This window comes from Pyrus communis, chromosome 2 (assembly GCF_963583255.1).
Source record: "Pyrus communis chromosome 2, drPyrComm1.1, whole genome shotgun sequence".
Lineage (NCBI taxonomy): Eukaryota > Viridiplantae > Streptophyta > Magnoliopsida > Rosales > Rosaceae > Pyrus > Pyrus communis.
This window is the reverse complement of record NC_084804.1, coordinates 33,891,824-33,903,805: the sequence shown is the minus strand read 5'-3', so window position 1 is coordinate 33,903,805 and position 11,982 is coordinate 33,891,824. Positions and strand designations below refer to the sequence as shown.

The 11,982-nt window shown below is 37.8% G+C and overlaps 1 protein-coding gene across 1 annotated transcript; it reads left to right on the top strand.

Annotated features, from left to right (window-relative positions):
- The first annotated feature begins 1,520 nt into the window (after window positions 1–1,520).
- LOC137724407 (uncharacterized) lies at window positions 1,521–4,038 on the top strand. Its single transcript, XM_068463150.1, has 2 exons — window positions 1,521–2,565; window positions 2,647–4,038. Exons 1-2 carry the CDS (start codon window positions 2,533–2,535, stop codon window positions 3,334–3,336), a joined length of 723 nt encoding a protein of 240 aa, XP_068319251.1. The 5' UTR covers window positions 1,521–2,532; the 3' UTR covers window positions 3,337–4,038.
- The last annotated feature ends 7,944 nt before the right edge of the window (window positions 4,039–11,982 follow it).

Genomic DNA, 11,982 nt, shown 5'->3' with positions numbered 1-11,982 from the left:
TGATCCCTCCAAGGTGGCTGAAATTTTAGAGAGAAAGGAGAGCTTGTGTTCTCATCCTTTCCCCAAAAATTACCCTTAATGAATTTTGGCTATAAAGTCATACTTATTCCTTAATTCATTTGAGTGACAAACTTGTAAATAAGTCCAAAACCACTCCTTCTTTAACATGGGATTTATTGGGCTATTTGGGCCTTTGTGAATCATTATTCATTAAGTTGTCACACAACGTAAGTCAATGGACTTGACGTTCGAAGCCCATTGGGCCTTAAGGTCCAAAACTATCCCGTGGTCTTTTAACGAACTTATTCGTTTGATTAATAATCATATTAATTAATCCTTGCCATAAATAATTAAACCATTTAATTATTCTTACTCATCTCCGTTGAATCTTCAATCTCTACCTTACACGGTGTACGATCCATTAGGTTCCTTTTAGCGAGGCAGTGGGCGATTCAAACTCTTTCAAATCGATTGTGAATTGAAACTTACTTTCATTTCTCCCGTTAGTGATAATACACTTTTAGGGCTTCCACAAACCATGGTTGACGCCTAGCAGCATGTCATGGTTACCCAAGCTAATCAGAAGAGGTGGAGAACCTATTCAGTTTTAGGATTACAAATGCAATACGGTCTTTCTCTAATACAATACTCTTGACCACATTGTTTGGTTTGATAGTTTATTCATGTCTACTATCCAATGTGAGTCTTGTGCTTATATGATTACCTTGAATGTGATTTGGAACACATTCCTAAATCTCATTCATACTCTGGCCAGAGATTCTAAATCATATCATAGAGTATTCTCCCTCAAACAGTTTGAAGGTTAGAGATCCCTTGTTGCGCATTCACTTGTCTCCATGGCTAAGTGGCTTAACCCCAACGATGCCGTGGACACCCTCCTGATGGAGTGACTTTGACATAATCAAAGATTAAGGACCTAACCACAAGACAACTGTGATGCCTCAGGTCAAAAGACTAATTTGCATTATCCCAACCATGAGTTCTCATGTGACATGAATATGAGAACTCTTCGTTGATCGTGTTCAGTGAACTCATTCTCTATTGAGCACCTACGTACTTGTCTTGATGTCACACACACCAATGACTCGAGACTAGTCACTCTCCCTGAGAGAAGACATAGCACGTACTGATCTTAACGGACTGTCAATGCCTAATTGACAATCCTATGATCAGGAACGTTTAGGATGTGTCAACGAAAGAATGGTCTCATGAATCTAACTTCTTTAGATCGCATTCTTCCAATCACATATTCCTTGGACTTATCGTTTAAGCATATAACATTTATATGAGACGGCTCAAACAATAATCTTTGCCCTTTACATTAAACTAGATTAGTTTAACATGTGAAATGTCCATAAAGTATCATCATATGATTGGTTTTAGGGCACATTTCCAACAATCTCCCACTTGCACTAGAGCCAATCAGCTTAGTCATCAGTGATGATACCTCTTATGTAGTCATTTCATAAATGGCTGAGTAGTAGGCCTAGACAAAAACTTGACTGCGACCCCAGATTTTACAGGTATTCAGAATCTTGAAAGGTTGGTGCTTGAATCTTGTACGAATTTAGTTGAGATTCACCCATCCATTGCAGTTCTTAAAAGGCTTAAAATTTTGAATTTTAGAAACTGTAATGGTATTAAGAGTCTTCCAAGTGCTCTAGAAATGGAATCTCTTGAAGTTCTTGTTCTTTCTGGCTGCTCAAAACTGAAAAGGGTTCCTGAATTTGTGGGAAACATGAAAAAGTTATCAACTCTTTCTTTAGATGGGGCTGCTATTCAGGATGTGCCTTCTTCGATTGATCACCTAATTGGGCTGATTTCGTTGGATCTCAAAGATTGTAAAAGTCTGTTATGTCTTCCTACTGCCATTTGTAGTCTGAAGTCTCTTAAAAATCTAAACGTGTCCGGATGCTCAAAACTTGAGACAATTTCGGAAAATTGGGAGAAAATTGAGTGTTTGGAGGAGCTTGATTTGAGTGGAACTGCAATAAGAGAGCCACCGTCATCTCTCTTTCTTATGAAGAGCCTCAAAGTACTATCACTACGTGGATGTAAAGGTCCACCGCTTAAATCATGGCATTCATTCCTCCATTTTGGCTTATTTCCAACAAAAAACCCTGACCCCATGGGTTTTGCTTTGACTTCTTTAGATTATTTGTATTCTTTGAGTAAATTAGATCTAAGTGACTGCAATCTTTGTGAAGGAGCAATCCCAGATGATATCGGTTGTTTGCCCTCTTTAGAGGACTTGGTTCTTCGGGGTAATGACTTCGTTAGCCTTCCTGCAAGCATTAGGTGGCTTGATAGTCTCAAGTTTTTGAACTTAGACAGTTGCAAAAGTCTTCAAGAATTACCAGACCTCCCATCAAATGAAGAATTAACTGTAACAACTGATGATTGTACTTGCTTAAAAGTGCTGCCGCATCCACCAAATATAAGTAGATTGAGGTGGTTTTTTTCAGAGCAGTTAATTGCTACAGATTGGTTGGCAATACAGCGAGGAATAACATGATATTTTCGATGTTACAGCAATTCCTTCAGGTACTGTCTCGCTCGCTCACTCTCCATTTATCTTTCTAAAAGTTGTTTTTCCTGATATAATTGTTCCTATATATGCTACAGGGAACCCCTCCTTTCGTCATTCACAGTTTCAATATTGTAACTCCTGGAAGTGAAATGCCAGAGTGGTTCAATATTCAAAGAGCGGGAGATTCAATAATTGTGACGCTGCCTGATGATGTACATCCAACTAGAAGCAAGTTGATGGGATTTGCTTTATGTGCTGTTTTTGCACCACAAGAAAACCCAGCTGCCCTTGAAATTGATTCTTTAGAATGTCATGCATGTGGAATTAAATGTCTTTCGACAGTAACTGGATCGATGAGTGGCAAAACGTCTTTGCTTGTGGAAGGGGTTTATTATCATAAAGCCGGCCAAATTCAGTCAGATCACCTTTGGTTACTCTATCTTTCTTTTAAAGGCTATGATCCTAGGAATTATTGGAAGGGAGGTTTCCATCAAATTGAGTTTTCATTCAAGACTTTTTGTTCGGGGCCAGAAACCAACAAATGCTTGAAGCTGAAGAAGTGTGGGGTGCGCTTGGTGAAAGCAGAAGACGACGACAACTCCTACAATAGCATTTCTCTTTATGAGCCTATGGAAGACCCTCATTGTGCTCTCCCCGAATCAGCAAATGCAGAGAGTGCCATCCATATGAAGCGAACTACTGAACATTTTGATGGCGCGGGATCAAGTGGGAGCTCATCAATCTCTACTAAGGAATCGGTTAACAAAAGATTGAAATATGACTGATCGTCTTGTGCCTATTAAATCATCCGGTTTCTCCAAACAGTGCTTGGAAGGGTAAAATGCTTTTCTCAGAATTAATTTCAGTAAACCTTTATCTCACTACTCGTTGCAGTTATTAGTACTGTACTGAATTTCCTGATTTTTAAATTTAAAAATTCATTTTCTGATTTCACAAGGTGATTTGCTACCCGCCCATTGGGGGCTAGGCAATATATAATTTCATTGCAACTTAAGTAGTGTTTGGTAGCCATATCTTCATGTCAAATGCACAACCACACCTTTTCTCCCTCTACCTAATTGCTTGTTGACTTGCTCTGGCGCCCAAAATAAAGTAGCTTCCTTTAACAAATATAAATTCATTGAAAGAATCCCTAAGCAGTACCATTGGATCATGAAACTAAAACCAATGGTAGAGAAAATCATCTATGTTCTTAATGTATGCGAAACGATGTAGAAAATATGGCTCCTAGAGTTTCGGAATTAGATAAAACTAAAATATGTGTGTGGCGTTGTACAAAACCTGTGTCGTAACTTTGAATGACTTTGTTTGAGTTAATATTTGAACATTGGACTTCGATGAAGAAAAGCCCAAGAATACCTGATTAAAGGAGACTTGCTTGAAGCCTAACACTTAGCCCATAAGCAAATTGAAGCCTTCTCAGCCAAAATACAAGCCACGTGCTTGCCATTGAAGTGACAAGTGATAGAGACTAACCTACTATCAGCCAAAGAACACTTTTCAGTGGCATTACAAGTAAAAAACTGATGACTCACTACCCTCCAAGTGCTTTCGGGTAAGAACAAAGTAATAGTAGTCGGGCTAATCTGCCTATAAAAGGAGGAAAATGCCCCATTGACAAGGACACTCAACCAATCAAACAAACAAACATACAAACTCTGCTCTAAAGCCAGATTTGCATCCAAAAGCTGATATCAACCCAGATTCAGTCCTTTTTAGCGACAAGCTATCTCTTGTTAAGTTTAAAACTCTGCTATCTCCCTTAGTGGCGTAATATCGATTCCCTTGTGTAAACTTGTTTACCATCCATCCCTTTTTAGCATATAAACCCCTATTAATTCAAAGAGAAGCGATTGCAAGAGGTTCAACCTTGCCATACAAGGTGAAATCTTGCTCGAAGCTTTTTGCTTGTTATCTAAAGTTGTAGATCTATTACTTAATGCATTCTCATGTATGTATTCAAGCTATTTCCATCAGTTTTCCTATTTTAAGAGTTCCATTTGCATTTGGATCTGGTTAGTTTAATAGATATGTTATCATTAAAATCAATCAAGAACCAAGTAAATGACTTAAGGGGATCTGGACTCCCTTCATTCGAACATACAAGACTATGAACTAAAAGTCCTTGTTTACAAGGCAAGAAAAAGAATTTAATGTGGACTTAATCCATCCACGACAATCCTTTGATAACAAGGAGTCCGAGTAACTTGGGGAGCAAGTAATCGACTTAAAACCACTTGTTTTACATCTGCTATACTGAGATAGCAGTGGCATACCTAGCACTCAGTTAGTTTCGATTGCGAGGTTCAAGGCCTACACCTAAGGCCCTACAAAGGCACCTTTCAGAACTAACTTTGTCCTCTTCTTATAGCACATCAACAAGCAAGAGCCCGACTACACCTCCAAAGTGCCAATCCTTTAGGGAGCTGTGCTGAGGTCTGAGGAGCCTTCTCCCGAGAAATCTTCACCCAAACAGACTTCACAACAATTTGCTCAAGTCTTGGGGAAGAAATCAAAGATCATCCGCATCTTTCCTTGAGCTCTTGGAAATATGATGGTTTCATAGTGTTTTCAAGCCTTGGCATATTTCTCGGTGGAGACTGTAAATGTTTATGTTTGGTTTTCAACTTTTTTTGTCAATGCTCAAGTTCAACCATTTTCGATGTTGCAGTTTGCGGAAATGAAGTAACTAAGTGCAATATATAACAGTTCTACTTGAAACCTGCAACATATTAATGTAGGGCCTAGTCCCTTCTATTTTGCCACATTTTTCTTCTTTCCCTCTAGAATTCTCATCTCATGGATGGAGATATTGGACCCTAATTTCTTCTCTCTTTTTTGTGAGAAATGTGAGTAGGAATTTTGCTGTTCGGTTGAGTTTGTAGAGCTGTTATTTGTTAGACATTCTCAGTTCCTGTCGTTGTCTTATATATCGTTCCTTCTTGTTAAGCATTCCAACAATGAAAGAAAATCATGGTTATTGTTGTGTTTCATATAACTGAAGAAAATAATGATGAAATGTGTTTAATTATTCCTCTTTGTTAATTAAGCTTAAGTTGATATCTGTTAATATGAAAAAACTAGCAATATTTGGAAGACTAAACAAATTTATTGGTGTTAAATTGGATGAAGTGGAAAAACTTAGTTGGACATCCAAAAGATCGAGGAAGACTAAACAAAACTTGGGGACGAGTTATCGAGCAGTAGAAGCGTATGACATCAAATTTGGACTCGTCCAAATTATTACATGGTGCATCATCATATTTAATTCAAAGATGGTTCATATTTTCATTTAAGTCATGATTAGTATTAAATTAAGTTCATGCATATTTTTAAGTCATGGTTCATGTATGAACTTTAATAAAGGTAGTTAACCTATTCATGGAAGGTTGTTCCATGTGTAGACTATTTAAAATCCCTACACATGTACGGAAATGAATGATTCAGAAATTAAGAATTACTTTTAAACTTGGTTTATTGAAGAGTGTTTTTCTTCCTATCCTTAAGCTCTTATCTCTTTGGTGGATTCCTTGGAGTGGCGAGTTGTTTATCTTTGAGTGTTCACTTGTGGTTTCTCTTTGATCTCTATTATCCGATGTCAATGTTGCAGTGTGCGGAAATGAAGTAACAACTGCATTTTATAATAGTTGTACTTGGAACCTACAACATATTATGTAAGGTCTAGTCCTTTATGCGTTGCCACTTTTTCCTTCCCTCCAGAATTTGGTTCTCATGGATGAATATTGGACCCTAATTTCTTCTTCTTTCTTTCTTTCTTTCTTTTTTTTTTTTTTTTTTTTTTTTTTTTTTTTTTTTTTAAATGTGAGAAATGTGAGTTGGAATTTTTTTTGTTATTGCATTTAGATTAGGGTTTAAATTTCTTCTATTTTTTGTGAGAAACGTGAGTTGGAATTTTGTTGTTATTGCATTTAGATTAGGTGACACACCCAACCCCGATATCCTCCAAATACCTGAGGTAGGCACATGCTGGCCGACACTTGAAGGTGACGAAGCCATGCTAACATGCATGTGAAGTAACGAACATAAATAAAACTTATAAATTTAAATACAATGCTTATGCAATTGAGAAATGTGTTTAGAGCATACAACTAATTCGAGACACTAAAATAGGAGTAAAAAAAATTGAATGAACAAAGAGATGGGTCATACACCGAGAGGACTCGAAGATGCCGATGCAAAAGTGTCTTGATGCTTGGATTGTAGGCCTCGATTCTAAGTCTTGAGGGGGCGCAAAACAAAACATGAGTGACCAAGTTGATATGTAGGTAGTAATAAAGCAGTTAATCTTTAATGTACTAACCCCCAGGTTTAGAAAACTCGTATAGCATAATAAGTAATCGGCTTTCTGAAAACCCTAGTGACACGCCCCGATCTCGATGTCCAGGGGACATCGGGATGGTCACATGCTGGGCGACACCCGAGGGTGACGAAAGCCATTTAATGAATGCATGTGCTGAGAACATGTGAAACATGCATATAAATTTTGCACGAACCACTCAATGTAATATTCAAATACAAACCTTACTAAAATAATATAATAATTTTGAACCGTCAGTAAAAATGATAGTGATAATGCATGACATGTTCATAGCATACATCTAATTCAGAATACAAGCGGAATGTGCTATTACAAGTAATGTCAAAGCAGGGAGGATGTCACGATATCACTGGTACGAGAACGCCTCGTAGCTCGGATCGTATGCCTTGTTCCTATGTCCTAAGGGGGCACAAAACAAACATAAGTGGACCAAGTTGATATATAAATAGTACAAACATAGTTATTTCACAACGTATTAACCCCCAAAGTTTATGCAAACTCATATAGTATAATATGTAATAGGTTTTTGGAAAACCGTAGCATGCCATAAAACCTTTCATAAAACATATATTACATATGGTGTGCTAACTAGTGGTATCAAAATCGCTCGAAGGCTCTACATCACGTGCCCGTAAGCAAGACATACGCCCGTAGGCAGAACATATACCATGCGCCCATAGGCAGAACATACACCACTAGATAAACACAAAACATTGATAAAACTCTGATATAACGATTGAATTTCAGAAAATGGACTTTAAAAATGGATCCAGGACGTCAAAATTAGCTTAGGAGGGGTTCTGACCGAAACCTAAAAAAGTCAACAAAAAGTCAACGTTACCGATCAATGGTCAATGGACAGAGTTGACCATAAGTTAATGGTCAAACGGGTCGGGCCAACGGGCTAGGTTAAAGGCCAGTCAAAGGGCCGGGTCACGGGTTTGGGTCACTGGCCAGGTCTGCGTTTAAGGCTACCGAGCTTAAGACCCAAGTTTAAACAGCCTAAGGCCTAGGTCCAAAGGGATTTGGGTTGATTGGGGTTTAGGGTTTTGGCTCACATGGGCTTGGGCTTAAAAGCCTGACCCAAAGGTTTAGGGGTTTTGGTTCTGGTTAGGTCAAAGGCTTGGCCCAAGGATTTGGTTGGGCTGCAACGTTGGGTCGAGTCCCAACCTGGGTCCAGATCTAGGTCTGAGGGATTTGGGTTGGGTTGACCTGTTTTAAGGCCACGCTTTGGCCGGTTTCTGGGCTAGTCTTCAAATGCTTGTAACTTTTTTGTTGCTCAACCAAATTAAGTGATCTAAACATGAAAGTTGTAATACTTGATGAGATGAAGAGAATGGTACCATGCACGACGGCCAACTCATTGTGGTTTGGCCAAAAAATGGCTCGAAAAAGGCGGTGCTCGTCGGAAAGTTGGAAAAGCTACTCCGAACTATTTTATGCAGTTAACACGTATGCACAACTTCAAACAAACTTTGATCTAACCTTAAAACACATCCCAAGAGTTTCTAGAAGCTTACCAATGTCTGAAATCATGAAAACATGTCGGGGAAGATGATGAATAGTGATAACATTACTAGAGGGTTCTTCAGCTTGTCACGAGGTTCCCGAAGCTCTTCCATCTATGTTGCATTGGTTTGGGGTTGCTATGTATATGTGTGAGTCAGTCACAAAAAGGAGAATGAGAGTTTGTCGAGAGAGAAGGCACGGGGAGAGGGAAAGATAAAGAGAAAGAGGGAAAGTGAAAGAGAGAGAAAGAGAGATAGAGAGCTTTTTCAGAAAAATAAAAGAAAATGGGAGAGGGGGACTCGGGTCCAAAAGGAAAAGAGGAAAGAAGGAGGAACCAAAAAGGAAAATGGGCGCTTTTTCAGAAAAATAAAAGAATAGGGAAGAGGAGGACTCATGGGTCCAAAACGAAAAAAGGAAAGAGGGGGGGAACCAAAAAGGAAAATGGGCCCCATATGGCACGCAAAATAAGATCCAAATAGTAACCCTTTTGAAATAAGTATCCAAAACTTAGTGATAAAACACAAAATTTGGGACAGGGTTTCACACCTAGCATGCCATAAAACTTTTCATAAAACATATAACGTATATAGTGTGCTTAGTAATGGTATATATATAAGGCATATATATATATATATATACACAATATTTGATTCATCCGAAGGCATATAGAACACTTCTTCATTCATCCGAAGGTTCTACATCATGCGCCCGTAGGCAGTATCATTCACCCGTAGGCACTACATCTCCCAGCCGAAGCCAATATAAGTATCTTCCGCCCGTAGGCCTTCACTTGCCTGTAGGCTCCTACAGCACCCACCTGAAGGCATGTAAGTATCAATCACCAGTAGGCTCCTACAACACCCACCCTAAGGCATATAAGTATCACTTACCCGTAGGCAGAACATACGCCCTTAGGCAGGACCATTCGAATAACCACTAACTAAGTACATAAGGACATTAACATAATATTTCTAATATATATATATATATATATATATATATATATATATCTTAATCGGAGTTCAGTAGCTAAAACGTCATATCTTAAAACCACGTTCTCAAGTATGTATATAGTCATCCATCATATATACCAAAAGGAACATAAGGTTGATAAAGCATGTTATTGATAAAGCATGGTAACCAATTCACTCATAAACGTTGCATAAAACGTAATCATAAAATCATGATTTTCATGTATACATTTCTAATAGTAAAATATGTATTTTTGGAAGGGGTCCACTCACCTTACACCGTTGGCGAAGAGCCGTGCAAATAAGGGTGGATGGAAACGTCATACACAATTGCACCTAAGCACATAAAGGTACCAATTAATAAAACTTTATCATAACATTTGCATTGGGGAAAATAGACGTCGGAAACGAATTCAGGACGTCGAATTACCCTAAGTGGGGTCCTAGGTAAATTTCATAAAAGTGAGCACAAAGAATATTGCAGAGAATATTCCTTAACAGAATATTCCATCTGGGTTAGGCTGGTTCTAATTAGGTTTTGGGCTTGGGTTGTTAGCACTGTTTGAAGGGAAAACTATAATTTACTTTAAATGAGGGCAAATACAAGAAAGACTTACATGTCATGGGTACACTACTTGATAACCATTCCTGTCAATAAAATCATGACATGTGTAAGTTTTTGTACATATGTTGGGGCGTCATGGTGGTGGTGACATGCCATATAAGTTGTTCTCCAAAACTAAGGAGAAAAGGAAAGCGATATTAGTAGGGGTAAGCATTTGAAATCGTACAAATACCATTCCATATTGTTTTGATATGGTTCAATTTTGTTAAACCCCAAAAATAAAAAACTCATTATAGAACTTGACTCAATTATACTGACGATTTTTGTACCAAATATGGAAACGGGGCATACCGAACAAAAATCGACTTTATGTCTAAATATTTCTGCATTTGGGATATAAATGGGCAATAAATCTATAATATTTGGAGCCGGGGTTAGGGCAAAAGGTTGGACGGTTACAAACTTAGAAAAAAATTCGATGATCTTTTTATTTTCCCCCTAAGTTTGGGAAATTTTAAATGGTTTTTTTTAGCCAAAATGGTCTTTGAGATTTACAAAACACATCACTTTGGTCCTTGAGATTAAAAATCAATAGAAATGGTTCCTAAGATTGTCCACCATTCATTATTTTGATCTTTCTGTTAAAAACTCCATTAAGTGGTCCTAGAGCTTATACCGGAAACTGAGAATTTTGGCCGGAAGTTTGGGCAATTTTCAAAGCTTCGTAACTTAATCGTTTCTTAACCAAATTCGGCTCCTAATATATTAAAATTAAGATAGGAAAGTGTTGAACAAGATTATACCTATTTGGAAGCCCAATGATTGCTGGAGATGGCCGAAAAATAGTCTGAAAGGTGACTGGTCCGCGGGAAAACTGGAAAGCTCGTCGATAATTGGGTAAACTTTAAAAATTTATAACTTCTTCAATACTCAATGAAATCGAGAGATTCAAACTGAAAATAATACTGCTTGACAAGACGAAGAAAATGGTACATTTGTCGATAGCTAACTCGCCGTGGTTTGGCTGGAAAACTGCTTGAAAGTTAGCCGAATGTACAATTCTCTTCGTCTTGTCAAGCAGTATTATTTTCAGTTTGAATCACTCGATTTCGTTGAGTATTGAAGAAGTTATAAACGTATAAAGTTTACCTAGTTTCTAGTGAGTTTTCTAGTTTTCCTGCGGACCAATCACCTTTCAGGATATTTTCCGGCAACACCATTGTGTGTTAGCCCTCCATTCTCTTTGTCTCATCGAGAAGAATGATTTTCATTTTTGAATCACTAGATTTCGTTGAGTATTGAAGAAGGTATGAACGTTTAAATTTTACCCAGTTTTTGGCGAGTTTCAGTTTTCCCACAGACCAGTTATATTTTAGGCTATTTTGTAGCCAAACTATGACGAGTTGGCTATCAAGAAAGGTATCATTCTCTTTGTCTTGTCGATAAGTATGATTTTCATTTTTGAATCACTCGAATTCGTTGAGTATTGAAGAAGTTATGAACATTTAAAGTTTACCCAGTTTCCGACGAGTTTTCCAGTTTTCTCGTGAAGCAGTCACATTTCAGGATATTTTCCGGCCATCTCTGGCAGCCATTGGGCTCTTGTTCAACACTTTCCTATCTTCATTTTGATATATTATGGGTCGAATTTGGTTAAGAAACGATTGAGTTACGAAGCTTTGAAAATTGCCCAAACTTGTTAAAAATCTTAGTTTCCGGTATGAGCTCTGGGACCACTTAACGAAAGGACCAAAATAATTAATGGTGGACAATCTCAGGGACAATTTCTATTGATTTTCAATCTCAGGGACCAAAGTGATGTATTATGCAAATCTTAGGGACCATTTTGGCTAAAAAGCCTTCTTAAATTTTTAAGCTTTGCACGACGAAAATCATATATTTCATAGTGCAAAGTTGATAAAATTCGTTAGGTCAAATACAAATTTTTCCGGGTAAGGCTCAAATTTTCTCCCAAAAATTTTCCTAAAAAATCCAATTTCCCTCTAAATTATGGGTTTACCTGACG

What these genes read in the sequence shown, in the direction of transcription:
- LOC137724407 (XM_068463150.1), top strand. Translation starts at nt 2,533, where the DNA reads ATGATATTTTCGATGTTACAGCAATTCCTTCAG. An exon ending in TGTTACAGCAATTCCTTCAG is followed by an intron (nt 2,566 to 2,646) that starts GTACTGTCTCGC and finishes TATATGCTACAG; the next exon opens with GGAACCCCTCCTTTCGTCAT.